The sequence below is a fragment of the Phoxinus phoxinus genome (assembly GCF_949152265.1).
Source record: "Phoxinus phoxinus genome assembly, chromosome: 11".
NCBI lineage: Eukaryota > Metazoa > Chordata > Actinopteri > Cypriniformes > Leuciscidae > Phoxinus > Phoxinus phoxinus.
In genome coordinates, this window is record NC_136886.1 from 11,382,668 (window position 1) to 11,410,559 (window position 27,892).

The 27,892-nt window shown below is 36.9% G+C and overlaps 2 protein-coding genes across 5 annotated transcripts; one reads left to right on the forward strand and one right to left on the reverse strand.

Moving 5' to 3' along the window:
* Positions 1-1,494: 1,494 nt before the first annotated feature.
* Positions 1,495-11,308, forward strand: cnga3a (cyclic nucleotide gated channel subunit alpha 3a). 2 transcript variants are annotated; one of them, XM_079628994.1, is made up of 8 exons: positions 1,495-2,187; positions 3,742-3,873; positions 5,580-5,696; positions 6,533-6,592; positions 6,943-7,176; positions 7,324-7,425; positions 7,513-7,619; positions 8,973-11,308. In XM_079628994.1, exons 2-8 carry the CDS (start codon positions 3,773-3,775, stop codon positions 10,373-10,375), a joined length of 2,124 nt encoding a protein of 707 aa, XP_079485120.1. In that variant the 5' UTR covers positions 1,495-2,187; positions 3,742-3,772; the 3' UTR covers positions 10,376-11,308. The 2 variants fall into 2 exon arrangements, with proteins under 2 accessions (XP_079485120.1, XP_079485121.1); XM_079628995.1 differs by lacking the exons at positions 6,533-6,592; positions 6,943-7,176 and adding an exon at positions 5,953-6,129 and having other exon boundaries at positions 1,881-2,187.
* Positions 11,309-11,792: 484 nt separating this feature from the next.
* Positions 11,793-22,637, reverse strand: ube3a (ubiquitin protein ligase E3A). 3 transcript variants are annotated; one of them, XM_079629013.1, is made up of 11 exons: positions 22,292-22,637; positions 21,243-21,325; positions 18,884-19,197; positions 17,525-18,771; positions 17,272-17,416; positions 15,687-15,892; positions 14,820-14,984; positions 14,560-14,715; positions 14,394-14,467; positions 14,026-14,169; positions 11,793-13,198 (listed from the first exon to the last, which is right to left on the reverse strand). In XM_079629013.1, coding segments are annotated over exons 2-11 (2,574 nt in total). In that variant the 5' UTR covers positions 21,245-21,325; positions 22,292-22,637; the 3' UTR covers positions 11,793-13,077. The 3 variants fall into 3 exon arrangements, with proteins under 3 accessions (XP_079485139.1, XP_079485141.1, XP_079485140.1); XM_079629015.1 differs by having other exon boundaries at positions 18,884-18,997; positions 22,292-22,443; XM_079629014.1 differs by having other exon boundaries at positions 18,884-19,001; positions 22,292-22,443.
* Positions 22,638-27,892: the final 5,255 nt, after the last annotated feature.

Below are 27,892 nucleotides of genomic sequence, written 5' to 3' on the forward strand. Positions count from 1 at the left end.
TGCGCCCAACAAGTATGTCAGATGTGGCTGCATTAAGCATCACCAGAATGACTCCAGTATAGGGTCTATTTAGAGACAAAACCTAGACAATTAGCCAGCTCATTATGGAACCTATGTGAAAAGCAAATCTGGATTAGCCCATACTCTGCAGAGACATTCAAGTCTACTAGAGAAAATCTTTCTTACGGTGCACTACATCATAGCTTTTTCCCAAAAGGCTGCAGCAGTGACGTGCTGCCTCTGTCACTCGGTGTCCTCGTGACATGAAAAGCTGAGCTGAAGACACTTAGCTTCCTCTGAGAATGAAAGAGAGGACTGTTGATAAGGGCAGCACTGCAGTAAATCAGATTGGTGGAATAAGAGAAACGTTTGGCTGAAAATGTACTTGTTTCTGATCAAAGTCTGTGCATATTATTCATATCTACACTCAGAAAAAAGGTACAAAAGCTGTCACTGGGGCGGTATACCCTTTCAAAAGGTAACCCTTTGTAGAATGCATATTAGTACCCCAAAGGTACATATTGGTACAAAAACATATTAGTACCTACATATTGGAACCCTTTGAAAGAATATCACGCAGGGACAGCTTTTGTAATTTTTTTGTGTATATGGCTGTAAAAAGTGTAAAAAATAAAGTGTAGTACAGTTTACTTGTTTGAATGATTAATGTTTCATGGTCTGCATTAAAATATAATGAATGAATGAATGAATGAATGAATGGATGAATGGATGAATGAATGAATGAATGAATGAATGAATGAATGAATGAATGAATGAATGAATGAATGGATGGATGAATGAATGAATGAATGAATGAATGAATGAATGAATGAATGAATGAATTTGAAAGGGGAAAATCATTCACAATCATTCAGAGCTCAAAAATATCTTCCTAAATTTCCATCAGGTTAGAACAAAGATTGATATCCATTCTATGCTTTATAATTCAGATATTACGAATTACAAGGCTCTTGTTCTTTAGTGAATTCTTTAGTGTCATTTCTAATCACGCTAGTGCAAACGAGGCAAAGCAAACTTGTAAACACGCGAGGCTCACAATCACATAGGCCTATCTTAGCCATCAAAAAAGTAATTACAATAGGGTATTTGCTTTGTAAAATAAAGGTAAGATGAACATTTAGCTGGAATTCAGATTTTGTATCTTGCCTTGAGATCTGTGACAGATGGCAAATGTTAAAGGGCGGCTTAGTCCTTATTAGTGGAACTTAATTTTCTATTGGCAGGAGACATGCTATTAAAAGTGATGTCTTTGCAAATGTTTCAATATATTATATGTTCATTTTACTCACTCACTCACTCACGCACTCACCCACTCGCATGTGCATAAGGTCAGCTCAGTTTAACTGATGCACATAGTATTTCAAGGGCTGAGGCCAAGAAAGAGTATTAGGTGGCTCAGATAGGCACTCAGGCCTAATCTGGGATTAACAATACAGCTCCGCAGATTGCCTTAAGGATTTCTCAGGTCTCATTAGCATGGCTGGGATGACCATGTTGATGCCAGAGCTGGTGATATCGGTATAGTGCCACAAATGCCTGCCACTTTTTTTCAGTCGATCACTAATCTCTCAAAGTGCTGGTTCACCAGGACAAAAACACTGCCTGGTAGCATAGCATGTTTTTTTTCTGACAATGCAATTATACAAACATAAATAAATTAAGATAAAATAAAAGTAACACATTTTAATATTATTTTCTGAAAAAAAGTCAAAGGATGTAATTGTCAATTCAAATAAATCATAAAAAGGGAAAGAAATCAATAAAAAAAAACAAAAAACAGAGCAATTACAAACATTAACGTTACGTTTCAGTTTGTTGTAAAAAAAAGAAAAAAAGGCATTGCTAATGAATATTAATTAGAAGACGAGCCGTACTCTCCGCCCACGACCACATCGAACGGTCATCTCATCGGAGGAGCTGAAGACTCCTGAGCGCATCCTTTAGCAGTCTATTCAAAATGTGGACATTTAGGAGACACACATTAGAAAAAGTGGGTGGAAACTGATGTCCAAAAATGCTAACTCGAATTAGTTCATTAAAGATGGGATTTTACATAACATTAAGCAGGATCACCAACTGCTTCAACCAAAGAGCAACTTGAACAGGATTTCTGGCTGAATCTGGTGCCATACATCTGTTGGACTACTAAATATTGTTGCTTCACAGGTAAGGTTAATCGATTACATGTTTACTAGACTGGTGTAAATGTTAAAAATTGGCTTTGAAGGTGTTGTAGATGCCCCATACTTTGTTGTCTTTGTTGTTCGTTAGTGTTTCCGACAGCATTTGTTGACGAGTCGATAAATAACTCGACAAGTCACTAAAATATTGCATAATGTCTCAATAAGGCTAGCAACAAATGGAAATGAGTTAACAGGATTCCCTTTCAGAGCGTTTTGGCGCACGTGCAGCAGTGCGCAGCTCTCCAACTAAACCGTTTAGTGACAATAAAGCAGTCCAGGTTTTCACTTGTTGTCGATATGTAGCCTAATTCTACTGTAATATATGAAAACGTTTTTGTATAAGGAAAATACTGAATTAACATAAATTATTACTTTATATACAATACATAGTATTTTAACATTATACAAATTTACTAACATATAAAGTTAGGAACTGTAAATATACAGTCACCCCATAATGCTTGTAATGATCCTCAATGTATTTTTACAGTGAAATTCTAGAAACCTCAAATTTTGGTACTGTAAACAAGAAATACATTAATTTAAAATAATAATGTATTTATTACTCTGTTTAATTTACTCTGTAAGTTTATTATTTAACGTATTCACCGATTAAGCATTTAAAACAAAAGAATCAAGAGAGCTGGTTTATCAAACCTGGTTTATTAAATTTATGATGACAGTACAACGAATGGAAAGAAAGACCACCCTGGGCTTGTCAAAGTTTTGATGTATTGTTTAGGGTGGGCACCGGGGACTTCAGATGCTCAGAAGACAAGAACCGTGATGGATGAAATCAGGACTGCTGACAAGAAGTTGCTGCGTGTCCTCAGCATAAGCATCATTCTAGATTTGGAATAGATTACACGAATAGCGTTGGTGGTGTTAGTCTAATTAGACTAATCTTCCCAGCCACAACAATACAATAAAACTAAACGTCATTAGATGGAGAAAGCCCAGCATCGCTCTTTTGGTCAAAGACCCTGAAACCACAAAGCAATATTTTGGTGAAAAAACGGTTTAGGAAATTTACTGTCATTTTTGTTGCATATGAAAAAGATGCTGTTTTTAATAAATGTATCACTCAGTTTAACCAAAAATAAAATTTCAACCGATTCTTGCTATATGCAGTTACACTTTCTAAGACGTCTATATACATGGTGGCAATCAAGTGGCTTTAAAGTACATCTGGGTCATGATCTAGCATAGAGATGGGCCGCTGATCTTGTTTAGTGTTTAAGCAGTAAGTATTTTTAGATGATGTGTGTTTAGATGGCATTGCTGTCAGAGTAAAAATGGGTTTGCAGAGATCAAGTCAATAACAGGTTCTTGTAATCTCTTCAGATTTTAATTCCACTGAACTTTGGGGTGACCTGATACAACGTTACTATCTGCAATGATTTCAGCCCATTGAAAGCCTTATTTCATTATGCTTTTCAGCATAATTTATTTTCTAAGATCAAAAACATGCTTTAAATGTTTAATAATTCATGCTTTTTTGTCATGGTGTTGTCCTTTGTTTGTCCTTATTATCAAGCACTGGATGCCTAGAATAGGCAAAGAAAAAAATGGCGAAGATTTGTACAGAGCAATCGTTCCCATCCCGACACAAGCTCTCGGTCCGGGCCTCTAAAGATGACCTGGATCAGACTGAAAATGGCGTAAGCAGGTTAGAATAACAAGACATGACCTTAAAGGGTTAGTTCAGGCAAAATGTTTAATTCTGTCATTAATTACCCACTCTCATGTCATTCCAAAACCGTAAGACTTTCATTCATCTTTGGAACAAAAAATTATCTTTTTGATGCAAGAGCTTTCTGTCCCTCCATTGACAGCCTACGCAACTACCACTTTCAAGCCCCAGAAAGGTAAATACATCTTTAAAGTATTCCATGTGACTCCAGACTCAACCTCAATTTTATGAATCGACGCAAGTGCTAACAAAAAAAAAAACTAACAACACAACACAGTCTTGTGAACGTGTGTAAATTATGTTTTTATGTACAAAAAAAGCACTCGCATCGCTTCATAAAATTGAGGTTAAACCACTGGAGTCACATGGACTACTTTAAAGATGTCTTTACTACCGTTCTGGGGCCTGGAAGTGGTAGTTGCCTAGGCTGTCAATGGAGGAACAGAAAGCTCTCAGATTTCATAAAAAATATTTAAAAAATTTGTTCCAAAGATGAATGAAAGTCTCATGGGTTTGGAACGACATGAGGGTAATTGATGACAGAATTTTAATTTATGGGTGAACTATCCCTTTAAAAAGGTCAAATAGTTTTTTTTAAAAAATCCTTTTTGTGCATCATTTACAATGTAGATGTTTTTTGTGTCAAAAAGTGTTTTTAATGGACAGTGAAATGGTTTGAGTGAATTTCCCGACTTTAATTTTGGTTTTCACAGACTGTTTTAGTAAACTAATTTTTTAAGTAATGACCTCTTCGCTAATGAAACATGAAGCTCTTAACCGAAGGATGCGGGTTTGTCGTCAGGTCAAATGTAGTGGACTCTTCCACCCTTTAATAACAGCTTTTTTGAAAATCTTTTTTGAAAAGTTCACAAAACAATATATGCTGAAAACAGCTGGAATTAGACTGAAATGATCTGGGATCTTGTTGATAATAAACTATAAAAAGTCGCTCTATCGGAACATTTAGAAATTTTAAGATTCTTCAGGAAGATACAATACGATTAAAAAGTTTGGGGTCAGTAAGATTTTATTTTTGAAAGAAATTAATGCTTTTATTCAGCAAGGATGCATTAAATTGATCAAAAGTGACATTTATAATGTTACAAAAGATTTTTATTTCAAATAAACGCTGTTATTTTGAACTCTCAATTCTTCAAAGAATTATTAGCTTCAAAGAAAAAATATTATCATGGTTTCCCCAAAAATATTAATCAGCAAAACTGTTTTCAACATTGATAAGAAATTAGTTGAGCAGCAAATCAGCATATTAGAATGATTTATGAAGGATCATGTGACACTGAAGACTGGAGTAATGATGCTGAAAATTCAGTTTTGCATCACAGGAATAAATTACATATTAAAATATAAAACAGCTATTTTAAATTGAAGTAATATTTCACAATTGTAGCCTACTGTTTTTGCTGTAAAAATGCAGCCTTGTTGAGCATAGAAGACTTCTTTCAAAAACATCAAAAATATTACAGACCCCAAACCTTTGTATGCAAGTGCTACACTGTGCTTTTTCTGATTGAACAGAAATAAAACGAAGTTTGGATCACTTTCTCACATTTTATTCTAACTAGTTCTGGTGTTTTGCCATTTTTGCTGCTTAGTTTCAATAGTTTCCATTTTGGAACATTATTTGAGTTCTGAAACATAATTCCCCCCGCACCTTTTCTCAGGGCACATTCTCTATGTGAGGACACCTCCTCTGACATGCAGGGGATCATTTCTACTGGAACCAGCCAGTTTCAGGAGTCCAGGAGAAGCTCTTACACAGGTGCTGGGGCTATGGCAAGGTAACATCCGAACTAAAGCTTGAACCTAGTTCACCATGTGACCCCTGATTACCACTAAACCAAGTCAAATGCACACTGAGCAGGAGATCTGTAGTAGTGAAATCTGGTTTTAACATGGAAAGAAGTGAACCTCTCATCAACCAAGCCAACAAAGTTTTAATGCGTCAAGTGTGCATTTGACATGGGTGGAACAGAAAGCTACATACTGTACAAAGAGCTTGGAAGTGTTTCTGTTTGACATCTTACGGTCTCCCAGGCTCACCCAATTTCTGGTAATGCTGAGGAACTGGGCTTCACACAGGCTTCACAGAGAGGTTGAGCGTCCCGACTCCTTCTTGGAGCGATTCCGTGGACCTGACCTCAAAGACTTATCTAGCCAAGGAAGTAATGCCCGATCCTCTATAGGCCTCCCTGACAAGCCTCATAAGAGGAAGTAAGTCACGATTTTCTGTACAGTTTCTTTGTACAGACAAAGATGCCTTTGGTATAAGGAGTCCTTGAAAATGAAAGATACGTGCAGGGAATCATGCTGGATCTTTGTGGAAAAATATCCATATTGTGTGCAGATGATTCATAAAACAGATCACAGAGCTGAGGATTCATTACTTGTTGGACCAGAGGTTATAAAATGAAAACAGTATGTAGATTTCCATGTAGAAATGTCCTTTAGGTAAAAGAGTTTTGCAATAAATTGTAGAATAGAAACAGATGTTGACCGTCACTGTAGATATAGATACTAAATCAGCAGTAGTGATTCTCTAGTTATCATAGAATCAGATCCCTCAGAATTTAATCCACAATAATAACACCAATATGAATGACTTTTGCTCCTAAAGAAAAGCTGGTTATTGGCCTCTGGCAGTTTACAATATGAACAACTGCAACAACACAGATGAGTAAGTACCCTGTAGAAACAGCTCCACAATATATAACCCCCTATTTAATACATTATAAATATGAACTAAAATATGTATATGGTAGATACTAGATTGTAGAATCCTAAATAATGAATGAATACTAATAGTGATGTATCTCAAATATGCAGTTAACAACAACAGATGATAGTCTGTCATGTTTTGTTTGAATTTAGTACATTGCCTTCACAGTGAATATTGGTAGTGTTAATGGTAGTGCTGCCCTCTGCAGGTTAAGATGAGAGATTACTAGTGGTAGTTCACAGTAGTGACCCGTAGATTTCGGACTAGTTGCGAATTCAAATAAAAACAACCCAAAATGTTACCTTCAGCAAAAAGGAGGACAAAAAGGAAGAAATAAAAAAAGATGAGAAAAAGGATGGAGACAAAAAGGAAGAGAAAAAAGATGAGAAGGAAGAGAAAAAAGACGAGAAAAAAGATGAGAAAAAGGATGAGAAAAAGGATGAGAAAAAAGATGAAAAAAAGGATGAGAAAAAAGATGAAAAAAAAGACGAAAAGAAGGATGATAAGAAAGATGATAAAAAGAAAGATGCTCCTCCTCCGCCGTGAGTATGCCACAAATGACATTTTAGTTTTAGTGGTCGATATTTACACAGTCTCGTCTAACAGTAATATCTTAAGATGAATGCTGTGATTTAGTATACGTGTTTATCTTTGAAAGTGGCCAGACGATAATCTAATATGTGTTTTAGGAAAGAAGTGTGGATCATGGACCCAGCCTCAGACAAGTATTACAGATGGCTTTCAGTCATTGCAGCCCCAGTGTTTTACAACCTGATGATGCTGGTGACAAGGTCTGTTCATGCAGGATCTCTCATGACATCGATACATTAAATGTGCGGAGAGATGTGGCATATGCTAAATTTTTCATATTTCTTCAGGGCCTGTTTTAATGAGCTTCAGAACTCTTACACAATGCTTTGGATCATCCTGGACTATTCGGCAGATGTAATCTACTACACAGACACATTTGTCAGAGCAAGAACAGGTATGGTGGTTACTCATTGAAAGAATAATATTGATTGAATATCTATTAAATAGGATTAATATTAAATATTAAAACACACTACCATTCAATAGTTTGGGGTCAGTTAGTTTATTTATGATAGAAAATGATACTGTTATTTAGCAAGGACACGTTAAATAGATCTAAAGTGACAATAAATGCTTTTAAATTGTTACAGAAAAATCTGATAAATGCTGTTCTTTTGAAAGAATCCTAAAAAAATCCAGAAAAAATATTAAAGGGGTCATGAACTGCATTTTTTTTAAATTCTTGTTTCATGAGGGGGGCTTATTATGTTTTAAATGTAAAAATGGTCATAATTTAGAAATAAAATGATTTGAATGCTCTGTTGGAAGGGGCGTGTCTGCTGTGAGATTTCAATGTAAACACTCACTGCTATGATTGGCTAAAATCTTTGCACATTAAATAAGTATTACATGTGGAACTCTCAAAATATTTTACTACGGTTACTATTACCTCTGTAGAGATGAACTAATCGTGAAAAGTGTTGATTATAGCATTATATTTAGATCTACTGTAGCTGATGACAGACATGTCTGTTGAGTGCATGAATGCAGTGATCTCGTTGATTTCTGTACCTTCATGAATGCTTTCATCATAACCAACAGTGCAAACACAATGTAAATAAGAGACTCAATGCGCAGTGTAGAGAGCATCATTGATTATAACGGGGAGTTTTGGCGAGAGTCCAGAACTCAGTCACTGATAAACTCACGCTCCGTGACTGACAACGCCAGCGATTGTAAAGGTTTGTTGATCGCTTACTGTATATAATTTATTCACAAATTAAATAACAGATAATTTTCATACGAAGAGAAACAATGTGAATTTGACCATTTAGTCACTGGCTTTATTTACTGACGCATAAACAGCAGTAAAATGATTTTGAGACAATGAACGTCTGACTGTACATGAATCATTACATATCAGAAATCACTGATCACAGATTAAGCATTAGAATCTAAGACAGTTACTTACATATTGTGGCATTACTGTCAAGGTCCATATCTTACAGTAAAAGTCTGTTTGCAAAGCCTGCACCAAAATTGCAGCTGATTTATCAAAGAATCCAATTAAATGTATCAAACAAGCAAATATTTCACAATATTACTGTTCTACTGTATTTGTAAACAAATACTACCAGCCTTAGTTAGCATAAGAGACTTTCAAAAATATTATGAAATCTTCAAAACCTTACCAACTTATGAATTAATGTGTATATTTGATATTAACAAGCATTACAACTAGATATTACATTAAGTTACACAAAGCTTGTTACATTTTTATTCTTAACATTTTTATTGTCATTTTCAGGGTTCTTGGAGCAGGGTCTTCTTGTCAAAGACGGCAAGAAGTTGATGGATTATTACAAGACAATCCCACAGTTTAAATACGACATGATCTCAATGATCCCGACAGATGTATTAATGCTGAAAGTGGGATTCAACAATCCTGAACTTCGCTTCAACCGCCTCTTCAAAATGGCACGTCTCTTCGAGTTCTTTGACCGCACAGAAACACGAACAAACTATCCGAACATTTTCCGTATTAGCAACCTCGTACTTTACATCCTGATTATTATTCACTGGAACGCTTGCATTTTCTTTGCAATTTCAAAAACGATTGGTTTTGGAACTGACACATGGGTATATCCTAACATCAGTCACCCTGAATATGGCCGCTTGGCCAGAAAATACATCTACTGTCTGTACTGGTCCACTCTCACTCTCACCACCATTGGAGAAACGCCACCTCCCGTTAGAGATATTGAATACTTGTTTGTCGTTATGGACTTCCTCATTGGAGTGTTGATTTTCGCTACCATTGTCGGAAACGTCGGCGCCATGATCTCCAACATGAACGCGTCTCGTGCTGATTTTCAGGCTAAGATCGACTCCATCAAGCAGTACATGCAGTTCCGTAAGGTCAGCAAGGACCTGGAGGCCAGGGTCATCAAATGGTTTGACTACCTTTGGACGGAGAAGAAAACTTGTGATGAGAAGGAAGTCTTGAAGAATCTCCCAGACAAGCTCAAAGCTGAGATAGCCATCAATGTCCATTTAGACACGCTAAAGAAGGTGCGGATCTTCCAGGATTGTGAAGCGGGACTTCTTATAGAGTTGGTGTTGAAGCTGCAACCTCAGGTGTTCAGTCCTGGAGATTACATATGTAAGAAGGGCGACATCGGCCGAGAAATGTACATCATCAAAGAAGGAAAGCTTGCCGTAGTGGCTGATGATGGCATCACGCAGTTTGTGGTGCTCAGTGACGGCGCTTACTTCGGAGAAATCAGTATCCTTGGAATCAAAGGCAGTAAAGCCGGTAACAGAAGAACGGCAAACATTCGTAGTGTCGGCTATTCTGACCTCTTCGCCCTGTCTAAAGATGATCTCGTGGAAGCGCTTACCGAGTACCCAGATGCCAAAAAAGCCCTGGAGGAGAAAGGAAAGGCTATTTTAAGAAAAGACAACCTTCTTGATGAGGCGGTGGCAAGCGCAGGTGCAGATCCCAAAGATCTGGACGAGAAGGTTCACCGCCTAGAGAGCAACCTTGAAATCATGACTAGCAAATTTGCCAAGCTCATGGCAGAGTACATGTCCTACCAGGGAAAGATCAAACAAAGGATAACCAACATGGAGAGCAAAGTGAAAACACTACGAGTCGAAGATCTCTCTGAGGTTGTTGAGGACAAAAAAGAAGAAAAGAAGACAAAATAGTTAACAGCATAGACATTGGGGTTAAAGGGGTTTCCTTTCTATGTACATATTCCTTAACATAGAATATTACTTTTAAACTGTTTATACTTATCTATTTATACATTTTACATATGACAACATTGTACTAATTGCCACACGTGTGTTAAAACTGAACACTTGTTTAATATATGCAGTATGGAACAACTCGGATGGCATAAAATGCAGGATTTTGTTTATATGCCCTCAGGAGAGATACACTATCGTTCAAAAGTTTAGGGTTGGCAAGCTTTTTTCAAAGAAGTCTCTTATGCTCACCTAGGCTGCATTTTTTTGATTTTCAAAAATACAGTATTATTACTATTTAAAACATGCTGATTTGGTGCTCAAGAAACATTTCTTATGATCAATGTTGGAAAAAGGTGTGCCGTTTAATATTTTTCTGAAAACCATGAAATGTTTTTTTTTTCAGGATCCTTTGATAAATAGAAAGGTCAAAAGAAAAGTATTGATTTTAAATAGATTTTTTTTGTAACATTATACATATTTCCTGTCAATTTCATGCTTAATAAAAGTATTAATTTCTTAAGAATTTATTTTAAAAATGACCCCAAACTTTTGAATGGTAGCATATGTTTATGGTGCATCCCAAAAACAAGTAAAAAGGGTACTTCAGACTGTATCAGGGCTACACTTGCAGACAAGGCATTAATACTCTAATTGTTCATTTGGCAGAAGCGTGAGGATATATAATTTATTCCTTTGATGATGATCTGATTAAGCTCATTGAACAATTACATTATTTCAATAATATATTACTAATAGAGTTGCTCGAAAAGAAAAAACTTAACCACATAGACCATGATAAAAACATCCCAAACACAAAGCATAACATTTCAGTGTACAAACAAAAGTACCCAAATGTGTTCTTTAATAAATGTTCTACCAAATGTTGTTCGTTTGATAAAAGCATTTCATTTAAAAGTAATGTAAAACAGAAGATGGACTTCTCAACAGACAAGGTATATGTGTGTGAGTTTAATACATGAAACGGATCATGTTAAGGATCAGAAACTACACTTGGAAAGATAACCTGGTATAGAAAAGGACAAGGTGACTGACTAACATATATATATATATATATATATATATATATATATATATATATATATATATATATATATATATACACGTCTACATTTACCTTATTTAAATGATTTATCTAAATTATTTTTTTTAAGTACCAGTCTGATGCCAAACACCATGACTGAATCCTAAAATGACTAAAATCTTAGTTTACTAAAAGCTATACAGTATTTTGACTTTGATATTGTGTTGGATATGTTAAAACAGACATTTAAATGGTGTATTTTTCCACTATAAACCGGGAATACGTAAAAAAAAAAAAAGCTGAATCTCAACATCACATTTCCACACTTGGTTTGTTTTTTCAGTTTTGAATTTATTTAAGAATAACTTGAAACAATCAAATGTTGTCATTCTCAATATCAAGTTCTGTTTCCCCCTTTTATGTTAGCGCCATCAGCAGTGGAACAAACCACAGTCACATTTAATATGCAAGAGGGAAAATGGAAAAACAAAAAAAAATGTAGAGGGCATTGCTCAAGTGGGTTTCCAGCTATGCATGTACAAACCGGAGCGGCAATTCTCAGGATAAATGTTTGGCACGACAAGACAGTGGTACAATTTGTGCCGATTTCCCCTCATTTTCATCCAACAGTAAAGGGCCAGACACTGTGCAGAGCAAGAAAAAAAAAAGCAACTAAAACAGAAACAGTTTCTTCACGGGGCACTGTCAATTAGCATTCACCGACTAAAAGTCTGAATTTTGAATAAAAACAAGATGGATAACAAAACAAAACACTTGTAGAAAACCATTGAGAGAGTTTTATGGGAAGGTTGGATCTCTCTTTTGTAACACTACATGTTTTTGTCAGGAGTGCACCGTGAGCGTAGATTCATTTTAGCAAACAGATCAATTCTGTGCGAAAGAAGCGAAATGCAGAACACTGGCCATAAAAGAGCAGCACAGCTTGTTCAAGCGGCATTACAAACAACGCAGTTCCTCAATAAATACAGATTCCTGGACACGAAATTGAGACTAGAGCTGCTCTGTACCTTTGAAAGCATTGCTGCAAATGTGAATGGACTAGGGAAGACCTATGAAATAAAAAAATTATAATCAAAGGGCAGACCAAGAACAAACAAACAAAAAACTAAGAGACATTCTGAATATTAAGTGCACTTTCACAGTTCAACCATAATACATCAATAAAGTTCCACTTCCTCCCTTTGATCTTGCTGTTTTATTAAGTTTAGATGGTGATCAGTCCTGCAGGTGTTGAAAACTTCTAACCGTCCCTCCTTTTTTTATGACTACGAAAGCAAAAAGTGAGTGGATTTCCTGGCAGACATGACAGAAGAGATTTCATCCCTTAAAATAAATAACGCAATATCTCAGTGCATACAAAAAGGGAACCTTAACACTTACATAAGAGGGAGAGAGAGCCAAGAGTCCAGTGTGGTTTAATCAAATATTTAGGCACAGGCACACGGCCACCAGAACTTTCCCATTTTAACCCATGTCACGTTGCCTTACATTTAAACTTGATATTTACTTTTAGTTGTCGATGTAGCTGAATTCTCATTTGACGGACAAATGAAACCTCTGAGGGCGAGTGAGTTCTTTTGCGGATCCTGGAGCCTCAGAGCATGCCGAAGCCTTTGGCGTAAGTGATGGCTTTAAGGAGTCTCTCTCTAAGTTTCTCTATGGTGGCGTATTCAGGGAGGAGCAGCACGTTGAAGCAAGTATGAGAGGTGGGTAACCTGATCATAGGAGGAAAAGAAGAGTATTACTTCATTTAATACTTCTACTGCATGTTTATTGCTGTGGAAAAAACTGTATACAATGTCATTAACATGATTTTAAAAAATGGTGAGAATGTAATGCATAATTTGTTTAGCATTACTAGTGCTATTCCAGCATCTGTTTTCGATCATGCATAATGTAAGTATGTCTGGAGTGGTAAAGGTGTAAAAACTTTCTGATGCATTATGGTCCTTTCTGCGTCGATTCTGAATGGATTCAGCTGTATGGTGGCACTTACGCGTGCGCGAGAGAGACATTCTGCCTAAAGTGGTGAAAATCCAGCTTTTGTTGTTGTTTATATGTTTATATGTGGTGTTTTTAAAATGCTTTAAGACAAACCATGTGCAAATGCATAAGTCATCAACACCATTGCTGAGTATTTTCTTCTTAAAACCGCAGTGAACCACAGACAGTCTCAAAAACGCAGTTTGAAATTGATATTGTACCTGGTGTTTCTGACATCACAAACTACCTTGTCACCGATCACGTCAACGTGTGATCGTCAGCGAGTGGATCTCTGAGATGTTGTGAGTGAGTGGAGGCGGGGCTAATTTGCATATTCATGTATACTAAATGAGGCAAGGGTGTAGAGTTACATTCAAGCTATTTTAAAGCAAGGAAAAAAACATGTAAATACGTAATTTTGAGTTTAAAGGGATAAAATTGACTACAGGACTTTAAGATTCAACTGATCTGATACATGATCATGCAACTATTTGAATACGGTGTGGTGTCAAAAACAGAACTCATTGTCCGAAAGTGTAGAGGCAGTATTTGAGTTTACCTGTCTGAGTCAGGGCCATTTTTGGCAATAATCATCTTGAGTTTGCCTAAACCTCCAACTGGAGCTCTATCTGTGCCAGTGGTGAACTGAAGAAAAAGCCTCTTCTTCTCCTGTCCAAATGAGTGCACGGTCTCCCAGAAATCCCTAATGAGAGACAAAAATATCCTTTTTCATCATTTTATACCACATATGAAGTAGGTTTTAAAATTAGTGGTCCGCTGATATCGTTCTTGCAAATGCTGATGCCATTATCTAGAGCGCAGGATTACTGATGGACAATATAAGGCCCAATGCCCATATTTAATTGACAGCAACTAGATGACAGTCTCGCACACGCACACACACACTTTTATTAAGCCTCCACATACTTAATAATGCGACAGTCTTTGTTGTATCCTCCATCATATTCTGTACTCTCTTCAAGTGCTAGGAAGTCAAGATTCTGCATGAGAAAGAATCAAATGGGTTTATAAGTATGGACGTGCCACATGTGAGAACATCCTCGAGATAGTTAACAATCTGTAGCCAACGTACCCTGCTGCCACATATAAGCAGCTCAATTTCCTCTGGTCGAAACAGATACTTCAGTGGAGACTCATTAGTGACCATGTGGAATCCTCTTCTGAAGGCCTTGAACTGTTTCTCCACACTTTTGTTCAGCATGTACTCTGCATAGAGTGCCACAAAATCCTGCAGAGACCCACTTCATGTTATGCGTATACTTGCAGATATGAAAATGTTAGTGGTTTTAAAAGTTGAATGAATGAATGTAATGCTTGTAAAAGTGAACTAACCTTTCTGTTCTCATTGGTAACTGGGATTTTATCACCGCCTTCCTTTAAATCATACATTAGTGGGTTTCCAAACAGGTCTGTTTGTGAGATCTGGAAGGTAATCATCATGTCTTCTTCCACATTACCTTCATATTCCTGTAGGTCCTTCAGACTCTGATAAAGAACCTGCAGAAACACACAATCAGCATCATTTTGAAAGAACATATATAATCATTCTCTTTGCACTGATACTACAAGCCTTTTTTATTTGCTAATCCAGTCGATTTAATAATTGCTATGTGACAGCAAGAATCTATTTAGATAATTATTCTTAATTATATTGGTTTGTATAGACATTACATACGGTCTTGTTGGATTTTGCCAGATTTTAATCTATATTTAAATCTGCCTGCATGTGAAAAAAGTATGCACAACTTTTTCTAAAATGTAGTTTAAATCGATTTACATGTAAACTTTAAAAATGCACACGACTGTTCAAAAGTTTGGGATCAGACACTTTAAAACAAAACAAAAAAGTTCACATGCAAAAGACACATTCAGCAAAGACACATTAAATTGATCAAAAGTGACGGTAAAGACTTTTACAAAACAAGATGAATGGTTTCCACAAAAATATTAAGCAGCACACCTGTTTTCAACATTAATAATAAGTATTGTTTATTTCTTGTAAACCAAATCAGCATATTAGAATTTGTGCGACACTGAAGACTGGCATTCAAATAATGCAGCCTTGGTGAGCATAAGACACTTCGTTCAAAAACATAAAATCTTACTGACCCCAAACTTTCTGTAATATTCGTGTTTTCAAAAATAAATGCTTGACTAGGATTGCTGAAGAACAAAGAAATGTAACCAGGCAAGTATTACCGGATGCGAGTCTGCAAGGTCTCGAAACGTTCCTTTCTTTCCCATTAATTTTCTGTAAACCACCATAGGGAAGTGCACATCGAGAATGCAATTATTGTAGATAGCTAGGCCCAGGACGATGCCTATCAAGGTGAATTGGCCTTCATTTTCAAACGATGAAGGGTTGAACCAGAAAAGCTTTGTGCTTTCATCATAGGTAAACATGCCTGTGGATTAAACAGAAAGAGAAAGCGTAAGATGGGTGCACAACAGATGTCAACCACCTCAACCTTAATGAATCAAGATGACAACGAGACACATCTGAAGTTCTGAGAGGAACGTTAAGGCCTGGTTTCACAAACGGGGCTTAGATTAAGCCAGGATTAGGGTTTAGTTCAATTAGGATATTTAAGTAACTTTTATAAACATGCCTTAGAGAAAACATTAATGTTGTGCGTCTTGAGACAAAACAATGGCATCTTGAGACAAAATAATGGCATCTTGAGACAAAACAATGGCATTGACATTTTAAGATATCTCAGTGCAAGTTGCTTTCGGTTAAAACAGCTCAAACATGCATTTTGTGACTAGCTAAGCCTTGTCTAAAACTGGGGGTAAGCCTACTAGGCCATACAAACAGTAACCTATCCATTCCAGTATGAATGAATATGAATTAAATTTAAATTAAATTGAACTTTGCGTTAGGATGCATGAAGAAAGACAAAGTCAAGTAGGAATTAAGTCCTCGTAATATTGTTAAAATACACCAATGACTGCCTGCAAGATGGCTGTGCTGACTGGCCCAATTATATCATATGCCTCTATCATGCGTGTTGACACATTAAAAAAACAATTCAACAGCAGTAGGGCTGTGCAGTGAATCAAATTTTAGTTTTGGTTTCGATTTTTGCTTCCAAGATTAGAAAACATGATAATCAAGATAAAATAATCATTGTGCCGCATGCCGTTCCTTTCCTTTAAAGCGGTGTGCTTTCGCCCCTCCTTAAAAGCCTAAACTTAACGTTCCAAATCAGTCAAATCATGTAACGTGACTGTCGTAAAATATAGTCTACTGCGGGACATGCTTTATTTTAAAAAGAGTTTTTAAAAGCGCATTAAACTGTGAAATTTGCGCATAAACAGTCAAATGTACACAACAATATGTAAAAATGTCTGTCTTGGTGAGAATTTACATAATGATGTCATAATGACAGGTAAATAAACAGTTGGGAAAGAAATGGGATGCGTGTCATTATATTAGATCCATGCATTTTGTCTTAAAGCCTAATGCAAATATCTGCTGCTGTTCGTCATTAATGTTAAACAAAAGACAAAATCACTGACTGCTCTTACTGAATCAAAGTCAATGTATATTTAATTCATACAGTGAAGAGCATGCAGTGTTTTAAAGTTTAACTCAGGGTTTAATGACTATTTTAGTCCATTGACTTGTTCCAGTCTGGATATTCTCAATAGCACATCTCAAAATGGAGAAGGTCGCGATTCAGATTGTGGATCATGATGGTTTGTTATAAGATCATGATATAAAATATTGAGAAGATCACCCCCCACTAGAAGAAAATTAGGAATTATTAATGATAATTACCTATATCTGGGTTAAAGATCTCCTCTACGACCAGTTGAAAGAACTCTTTGGATACTCCTCCTTCATCCACTCCTTGCTCACCCTCAAACTCCACATACAGCTGCTTCTTCAGGTCTGCTGGGTTTTCCATGGCAATCATCTCCAACTAAAAAAAAATCAATCACACATTCATTTTACATCCACAAATCATCTTCAAAAAGGATAAACTATACACAACACAAATATATAACTTTTTGAGCTCATTGGGACCTACCCTGACAAGAGCATCATCAATGACGTGGTCTCTGCGCACTTTGAGTCGCAGATAGGGGTTCAGCTGTTGTCCCTGCACCAAACTGTAGAGGGCAGTAATCCTGCGCTCGCTGTACATGCGGATCCGGTTGTCATAGTACAGGCCAAGATTCTTAGTCACAGGGTTAAGAATGAACGGGCAGGTCATAAAGGAGAACTTGCTCTCGGTCTCCACTTTAAAGAAAGTGTAGTCTTTGTCCATTTCCAGCACATCATTGAGCGGTTCATTGATGTACTCCTCGAAGGGGATGAGGGGTTTTCGACAGTCCGAGGCACGAATGCCTAGTTCCGTCTCCAGCGGATCCACCCGAGGGCCTTTCTTATTGCGTCGTTCCTCGCCCAGCAGCTCCTGCAGAGTCAACTCACTCGACTCCGGGATCGGCTCGTCGTCCTCCTCCTCGTTGTGACCTGTGTCTAGGTCGCCGCCCAACACGTTTGCATAGTAGACGATTTTCAAGCACTTGGTGGCTGCCACCACTCCATCATCCTCGTTGACCAGGTTTTCGCTGCTGAACTCGTTGCTGATGACTGTGTAGGTAATAAGCTGCTGGAAAGTCTCGACCAGACGTCGGATCTGGTCTGTGCCGTACTGCGACCACAACCACGCAAGCTTAGCCAGAGCCGGAAGAGGTAGCTTGCTCATTGCCTTACAGAATTGCGGCAGTGCGATTTCTAAGTATTCCGGACTGTGGAGGTTACTGTTCTCCATGACGATAATGAAGACGTTCAGGTAATTAGGGTCGGTGGCGTACACGTTGTGATAGGTGAGGTCACACTCTACGTTGGGCGACAGGTATACTAACGCGTTGAGGAATGCTGCTTCAATCTTCTCGTTCGATAATAGTCTGTCGTACACTCTTCTAACTGCCTCAATGTCTACAGAAACTTCTACAGGATCAAACTTTTGGACGTTGTTCTCCCCGTGAGACAGCCCATCTCCACTTGACGCTGAGGCTTCGGGTTCCACCTCCATCGCCGTGGACGAACCAGAGGCCGTTTCTTTCTCATCTTCGTCTTTGTCCTCATCCTTGGCCTGAAGGGACTTGAGCTCTTCCTTGGTATGTTGCTTCGCCTTGCGGAAACTCTGGACCAGACTCTCCGCACTTGAGAAAACCCTACCGATGACGCGAATTAGAGGAGAATAATCCTCAGACTCACTGCAGAGGCTCAGGATTTCATACACCTTCTCCTCCGTCAAGAAATTCAGATCTGCCAAAGAACAGAGTAACGCACATTTAAACATTTGCGAAGATTCCATTATTGAAAATGTCAATACTATTAGTATCGACAGAAATTCTGCTATCATGACAACGTTATTCACCTCTAAAGTCCTCCCTTGCGGGTTGTAGGTCCTTATGGTTCATCTTCCCGTTGCTGCAAGCAGAGAAGTTGTGGGCTCCTTTGGCACTGTTTTCCGGGAAGGCTGAACTGGCTCCTTTCTTAGAGGGATGAGGATCACACAGTTTGGCATTATTCTTATATAACTCCAGGGCCTTGATGGCCGCTGCATTGTTATCCATGCGCTGGAAACCCGGAGAAGAGCCACAAGCCTCATTCGTGCAGGCATCATTTCCACAGCCCTCTGTTAACTGGTGGTAGTAGCGCTCAATTAAATGCTTTGCAGCCGCTCGCTTCCTGCATCAGACATTCAAACAGGACAGCAGGGGGGATTAGTATGGTTCAATCCCGAAATAAGTGCAGAATAGTGCAAATACTTCTCTGCTCAATCAAACTTAAAGAAAACCGTCCATTTAAATTCTCTAACAGCCATCAAAACATGACTGTTGCATGTGCACATGACTGGCCTAATCTCAAAACGAAGGAAAAAGCAAGCATTAAACCTTAAATTCTTTAAGAGAATTATTAATCTGAATAACAGAATGATACGAGTCAAAATCTGCTAATGTAAAAAAAAAAAATCATGTAAAAATGTATCATCTTTTATTGGAAAATTTAACAACATTTTATCAAACTTTGATAATTGCATCAATCTTTTAAACAAAATGAGAAGATGGTGATCAAACTACATTTTATAAAATTCATCTGTCAAGTTCCCGAATCTTACATCAGCATGAGAGTAAAATTGGATGACCAGGGACTCAACTCAAGGACACTCTTTTAACAGTTTGTCTATTGCCAAAATTATGAAAAAAAAAAAGATCAGTTAAGAATAGGAAATTATTTTAAATATTCAAATCAGGAATGTCAGAATCAGAATGAGTAGTTTGTGCATAAAAAAAATGTCCTTCAAAATAGGCTACACTATAAAATACCCAGCCAAAAAAAAAAAGTCACTGTCTGGATTTAAAATCCAAATGCTTAAGAGTCTATGATGTTTTCATGTTCATGTTAACAGTTCTTCTAACCCTAGTTGATGGTGTGTGTAGCTTTTCATTTCTTAAACAACCATGTAGGAAGAAGCATCATGGCCATATTCCAGGATGACAACATCAAGATTCATCAGGCTCAAATTGTGAAAGAATGGTTGTAGGGATCATAAAGAATAATTTTCACACATGAATCCAGACCTTAAATTCATTGAAAGTCTTTGGTATGTGCTGGAGTAGATTTTACAGAGTGCTCGACTCTTGAATTGCCAATACATAATACTGACCAAAATTTGATGCACCTCTTGATGGAAATACATGTTTGATGTTATTGTGATGTTATTGCAGATTTTGACTCATATCTATAATGTTGCTACTCATGCAAAATGCTTTTTGCACTGACACCAAAATACCATGCATTGATCAGTCACAATGTGTTAAAAAAAAAACATTTAATTTACATTTATGTCTTCATATCATCATTATTATGACGCCATTCTAATATTAAGTTTTGGGTTCAACAGGTTGCTCTATTGACAGCATTTGTGGCTTAATATGGAATTAAATAAAAAATAATTGACTCGTCCCTTAGTATAAAAAACAAACAAACAAGCAAATAAAAATAAGCAACAGTAACAATTTACAATGGAAGTAAATGGAGGCAGATTTCCTTGGGGTTATACATGAAGCATATATAAAAGCATACATGAAGCTTGTATTTTTATTACAGCTTTCAAAAAACTCTTTATTAAAAAAATTCTTGAATGACACTTTAAGTGAATAAACTTCTGGTTATGTGCCATCAACGAAATATATAATAATTTTGAGGTCTTATGGCTTATACATTTTTTAAAACACTGCAATAATGTTTATTGCTTGGCCTTGTGTACTTCCAAGTGTATTACTGTAACATGACTTCTTTTAACGAGCCACCAGTGTGGTCAATAGTGCTTTTTCAACCAACCCACAAGGTGCGGACACATTAGTGAAATTTCAGGTAAAAAATTATGTGGGCAAAAAAAGAGACTAGCTGTCGATAAAGTAGCGATGCATAAAACACCGCTCACACAGACAGAAGTCACTTACTTTCAAACCAAGCAGCTTTCTGTTGGTCAACATCGTGAATTCACATGAGCAAAATAGTTCCCTAAATCTGCTTGGGAAACTTTTTTGCCCGCACACAGAAAACACTTAACCGTGCAGATTCCTGTTGAACAACAGTTTCGCCCAGAAATTGTAAATGTGACCGCACCTTTAGGATTATTCTTAATGCAAACTGTAAAATTGAGTCAGTAATTTGCAAACTGGCCATGTATGTTGATAAAAAAAGACGGTATAAACAAAGACACTTACATTAGACTTGCTTAAAGTTTCCAATATCACACTCTTCTTCAGCTTTGAACTCAAAGAGACCAAAAGATGGTCAGGTAGCAATCCTGCAGATTAACAGAGAGAACAGTCACTCACTCACACCAGTAACTTTACTGCTACATTAGAGACAATATCCACAGATGACTGGGAATATAGTTCACTTAATGCTGACTGATGAAAGGGATTAAAAATACCTCATTAACAACTGACAGAGACAGGCCAGGATGATAGAGAAACATTTTACTGTTGGTAAACACGAACTAACGTGCATCACGGGGCAGAATGTCATCATAGATAGTCTTAAAACTGAAACTACTACATAGACAGTAATTTGGGACCCTATGATGTCCAAACATACTGACTAGGTACGTGAGTCAGCTCGCCGGTATCTGACACGCACATGTGTCTGCAAGAACAGCAGCAACATAAACCTAAAAAGAGGCCATAGCTAAAAACACACCGTGTGCTTTCGCATTAGTACCATCCTGTGTACCGGTAAACAGTCGTTTACCCCGAGCAGGAGGAGGAGAGGCCGCAGAGGGGCAGGCAGGGGGTATGACAGTGCACAAACAACTTCAACCTTGCACACACACGGTCAGTCTACTTCAGATCATTTTAAAACAAACGAACACACACCCAATAGTCACGAATAAAGTGTGTTGATGATAATCGTTGCGCTTAAGGCAGAGTGAGAGCAGCAGATCTTGTAACCTTGCAGTAACTGTCATGGGGAGTAATGGCACGAAAGAGCTGAGTAACTAGTTAGCCTAGCTGCAGCTAACGTTAACCACAGTCTTGACAGTTAGACGCAACGTATGGGGTTTACTTAACGGTTATTGTTGCATAATAAAAAACGATGGAGTAATAAGGATATCGGCACTAAACAGATTTCGCTTGTTTATCAGAAACTCCCTCCGTCCCTCCCCAGAGCGGTTTAGCAGCGCGGCTAACTGGCCTAACAGCGCTTATTACGGCTTCGATCGAGCGCGATCGGGATGGGAAAAGGAGGGATTAATGTTTTGACAGCTTACTTCTGAAGATGTTCTGATGCAGACGAAAGAATCGGGTCTTTCAACATCACAATCGCTCGGTGTGCGGCGTGTATTCAACTCCAACCCCTCCACAAAATATTCGCGGCCATCTTGATCAACTGAGGCAAACACGGAGAGCGATCCCACAATGCACCGAGGCACGAAGACGACCATCAGTGTAAAACACGCCACAGACCTCTGGCAGTCAGTCAAGATGTGTGGAATACTGTGGAACGTTTAATATGGTATGCATGTGCTTACCGTACAAACTAACTTTTAAAACATGACTCAAGAGTCTTTGAAAATGTCACTATACATATATCAAAACCGAAACCATTGTAATATTAAGATTCATCAGCAGATGGCAGAATCCGAAAGGAAAAAAGCAAAACCTAGAGTTGCATTTGCTGGTGGAAATACCATGGAAATACCAGTAGCCGAGCCTGTCGATCGATACTGCTCTCATCGAACTAGTAGAGGGATTTTGATTTATCTCAGTGATTCGAATCGTTTGAGTCGGTTTACCAAATATATTTATCATTCATTTATGCTGTTTACAGAGGAACAATATCTTTGGAGTCACTTTCAAAATATTTTTTTAAACATAATTATGATATCTATGATAGTTATTTGTCATACATGCAGTTTACATAATATGACGCGGGAGCAATTGTTTGTCCAAAAAAACCGTTTCCCATCCACTGGAAAAGCTGGGCTTACTTGCTTGCTTATTTATTTATTTAATGCGTGTCCTTTCATCTAAATGGCAGTCTTTGTGACTTTTCCTACTCTTGAAATACTTCATACTTCAGTGCAAACAAATACTTAAAATAGTTTTTAAATTATTTTTTATAATAAATCAACTAAAAAGAATTGTAAAAGGGAGTGGAAATGGCAAATGAACCAATGAGTGGCCCTCTGCAGCCATCTACTGGTTATAGTGGTAATTTCATGTCACTTTCATGTTAAAAGTGTGTTTTCCATCGGGTGACAGAAATCCTCCACTGAAGCATGATACATTTTTTCCGTGTTATCTCCATGAATTAAACTTATAAATGTAGATCTTCATTAAAGTTAATTTTACTGCAAAAATGTTGCTAAAAAAATAAGTGTTTAAAAATATTAGGCCTACGTGTTGAAAAAACATTTTTGAGCCCCCCTAATATTGAAATCGCCCCTGGTTCACGTATGTTGAGAGAAAATGTTCTTAAAACAACATTCATGCAACATCCTTTTTTTATGTTATTTGTAGTTGATGAATGTTTTTTTTTGCAATGCTGAGAGAAATTTTTATTATAGGAACAATATTATCGGGATGTCCTTATGATGTTATCTTTATCGTTCTTTGTTACGGCTCTTTAATGAGTCATTGAATCATTTACATGTGTAATGAGTCACTGAATAATTTGCTCAACCGATTTGTTAAAAAATCACATTGCACATTCACAAGAGAAATAAGTCTTTGCGTATCTATAAATACTGAGAGACTTTAGGTTTTCAATAACGGGCCAATCACAATTCAGTTGTCACTGTTATTAACATTTGAATGTTGAACATTCTGTCAGTGTAAAGGCCCATTCACACCAAGAAAGATAACTATTATGATATAACTAGCCTACATTAGCATCCACACCAATGAACAATAATGCTGTTTACTATTAGAGCGTGCTGCAATTACAGGATGTTGTCTGTTGTCAGGATGTTGTCAATGTTTTTACTGCGCATCAGCTGGAAAAACTCGTTCCGAAAGTGATTTCAACAATATCGTTCCTTTGTGTCTTTGTTAGCCTATTATTGTTCCCTAAAAAATTAGAACATTATTAAAACTTTACTGTTATTATGGTCCTTGGTGTCAATGGAATATTCCAGAATTGAATATAAACCTATATTTTTTGAAATGGATAAAATGACAAAAAAAGGAAAATAGCACACATAAGACTGAATTTTTCTAATTAGTAAAGTTCGAATATAGTTTGTATATTGGTTTAGGGTGAATTTATCGCAGAAGGTAATGTTTAGTGGTTTAGAAAAAACCTGACAAGAATGTTAAAGAACAAATAAAGTGTTCCCTTGCAAGCACTGTAATGAAATATCCGTGAATAACCGAGTTTGAATACAGGAAGCACAAACTGAATAGCTTCCTATTTACTGGTTTCCATAAGACTTAGTCTGTTCCTGTATTGACAACCTATCACGTCACCAGACCCTGTTCACATCTCACTAGCCTTTTACAGCTGCAAGCAGCAGCAGTTGCGAAAGACTTCATTACCATTTATTGATCTGAACTTTTGTTCTTTATCTAACAGTGTAACACTGATTTATCAATTTGCTCAGACGTTTCTTAACAAAAATCGCAGATGTATCACAATAGCATGATGGTACGACTGCAGTAACTGAATATTTTAGAGTCAGCACAGTACATGGAGAAATTGTTAGATATTTGAACATCTAACTCTTATCCCAAGCTATTCATCACTGTAAAATGTATGAAAATCACCCGTTAGATTACACATGCATCCCACTGTGTGTTTTGCTTATCTCACAGGCTTACAAGAAAACCCCCCTTGAAAGACACAAGAGGCATTCTGTAAATTCGGAGGAAGCTCTTGTAGGCTTGAATAATGGAAAAGGTGACTTTATGATGATGCAGCTGTGGAGAATGAGGATCTCATGAATATAGACAGCTGTTTAGCCTGGAGTCAACATGGTTTGAGATCCCACCCCACTCATACAAATCTGCTCAAGCATTATGAGATGGAAAGACTGAACTAATCTAAAGAGTGCAGTTGTCGTGCTGCATTTCTATGGTAGACAAGAGGAGAAAACTATAGGCTATTCATATTTTTTTTTAATACAGAGACTCTGCATATGTTCAAAAAATGTTCATGGAATTAGCCTGCACTAAAGCACTAAAGACTTAAAAAGGCTTTTGGCCTAAAAAAAAAAAAAAAAAAGGATTACGTTTAGTGTAGTCTGTAAAATACTTAACCTATGAACATGCAAAAACACAGTAGAATAGTAATATTGCGCGATATTATTCACATTTAAAATAACTGTTTTTTATTTAAATGTTTTAAAATCAACGTTCCTGTGATCAAAGCTGCATTTTCAGTATCACTTCTTCAGTCTTCAGTGTCACATGATCCTCCGGGAATCATTATGATTCCTTGGCGCTCAAGAAACATGAAACTGAAATCCGTTTTTGCGGCTTACTGTTTTTGTAGAAACAGTACCGTTCAATAGTTTTAGTTAAGTATGATTTTTACTTTTCTGCAATTGATCAAATGTGTCAATAAGGCTTTTATAATGTTACAAAAGATTAGAATTTTAAATAAATAGTGTTCTTTTGACCTTTCTATTCATCAAAGATTCCTGAAAAAAAATGTGTTCAATTGATATTATAAGAAATGTTTCTTGAGCAGCAAATCATCATATTAGGATGTTTACTGACGGATCATGTGACACTGAAGACTGGAGCAATGATGCTGAAAATTCAGCTGTGCATCGCAGGAATAACTTACATTATAAAATGTGTTTAAAATAGCAAATAGTTATTTTATTTGTGAGCAAGATACATTTTCAAAAACATCTTAAAGATTCTACAGTTATATTATGTATTTCTGAAGTTAGTGATGGCTTCGAGGGGACTTTTTGCAACTGGGGAGGCTGTTTTTCACCACAAGCCCTCGGCCAGGTTGGCCACGTAAAGCGAGAGCCCATGAAACCCAGAACACTTCAGGCTCTTTTGTGAGATTAAAAAGTGCCCAACGCTTTAGGACACTCACTGCAGAACATAAACAAGCTACCAGTGAAAGACACGGCCATTATTTGACACACAAATAGTCAATTTGACATGCTATCTAAGGGTTAATTTCAGCCTAGAGTAAGTACACAGACCTCCACAGGGACTGCTGTAGAAATACACTCACACTGCTGACATGCAGTCAAGGTCTCTTGTGATGTTGTGTTCTCTTTCTAGACTGACGCTATAGGATTTAGGGCATGAGGTGATGAAGCACGGTTGAACGCATTGATTTGTAGGGTTGGAAATGCAAGATCACAATAATTTGACAGATTTATATTAAATCAGATTTGTAATGTGTTCCCCAGAATACATACTGTATATTTGAAAATTTTAAGGAGCACTTTATGAAAAACTGATTTTATCCGAATGGTTTGTCTTCCCACTGAAGAAAAAATAACCACCACTGTCTTTTATCCATTCATTTAATTTTAATTCCTGCAGCCTTTTCAAATACCAGAGGTCTAAAAAATTTATGAATCTGCTATGTGCTGAAGAATTCGATTTTTTAAGTAATTCATAACAAAATGGAATGTTGGGGGGAAAGTCTGTTGCTGTGGAGAAAAAGGACATCATACAATGAATGGATACATACCTTGAATTATTTCATTTAAAAGAAAAAGAGACATTATAGCTCCCACAAACCAATAAACAAACAGTAAGTGAATTGTCAATGTCTGAGGGGTCCTTTCCTTTCCCTCTCCATGTGTGCAAAAAAGCATCAATCTTCCAAGCTGTACCCTTGAGTCACATAGCCTATAAAGACTGAGAGCAAACTGGATTTGCAGCAAGTGTGATGGCCGAACAAATGGAAGCAAACATTGTGGTAACAGTTGAGGTGATTTCTCCATCAATTTGCCAAAAGATAACATCTTTGAGAAATGGAACGGTAGGTTATATTTGTTACTTGTTAGGGTTACTAACACTAAAACCTTTAATTAATATCCTGATAATAACCATACATATGTATGGAAATATTATGGATTTTTTTTTTCGGATGAAAAAAGCATTTATAGGGCTATATAGGATTGTTTGCTATCAAATGAAAGACGGAATTATATAAGCTTATCCAATACGTTTCCTGTCAAGGGGTAAGTTGAATCATTAGGCAATGTGAAGAATTTACATTTTATATAATAATAATATAATAATAAGCTATTTATGAATGCCCATACTCTACAGTCTTATTTTGCTGCATATAATTACCAATTTCCTTAATCACCCATAAAAGGCTCAATGCAGAACATAATAATTTAGTAATAGTAATAATTTAGCCCTAATTTCTTTCTTTCTTTCTTTCTTTCTTTCTTTCTTTCTTTCTTTCTTTCTTTCTTTCTTTCTTTCTTTCTTTCTTTCTTTCTTTAAATTGTTATTTTTATTTCTTATGCATAGGTTGTGATTATTTCATGATTATTTGAATTCCTTTTCTATATAAAGCACTTTGAATTACCATTGTATATGACATGTGCTACATAAATAAACTTGCTGTTAGACACTCATTCTTAGTTTCATTGTCATGGACTTTTAGTTTGTTTTCACCAGTTGCCTGTCTTCCTTTGTTTAGTTTTCCCGCCACTCTTTAGTTGTCATGGTAACAGATATGATTAGTTTTCAGTTCAGTTGTGTGTCATTAATTACCCCCTTTAACCGTAATTAACCATTTGCAGTGTTTGTATCACTCATTGTCCGTTTAAGTTTCCTCATAGCGGTTAGTTTCTTTTACTCATCTTGTTTGTATTGCCTTTTGAGTGGATTATTAAAGACGTTATACCTGATCTTCATCTTCATCTTCATCTCCA

Bases quoted from the DNA above. Each gene is read 5' to 3' on its own strand.
- cnga3a (XM_079628994.1), top strand. From the start codon at position 3,773: ATGGCGAAGATTTGTACAGAGCAATCGTTCCCATCCCGACACAAGCTC. The intron at 7,426-7,512 runs GTCTGTTCATGC...ATATTTCTTCAG, and splicing joins CTGATGATGCTGGTGACAAG to GGCCTGTTTTAATGAGCTTC. The intron at 7,620-8,972 runs GTATGGTGGTTA...TGTCATTTTCAG, and splicing joins ATTTGTCAGAGCAAGAACAG to GGTTCTTGGAGCAGGGTCTT.
- ube3a (XM_079629013.1), bottom strand. The intron at 18,772-18,883 runs GTGAATAACGTT...GTTCTTTGGCAG, and splicing joins CGCAAGGGAGGACTTTAGAG to ATCTGAATTTCTTGACGGAG. The intron at 13,199-14,025 runs GTAAACTCAAAT...TCCTATGATCAG, and splicing joins AATGGCCCTGACTCAGACAG to GTTACCCACCTCTCATACTT.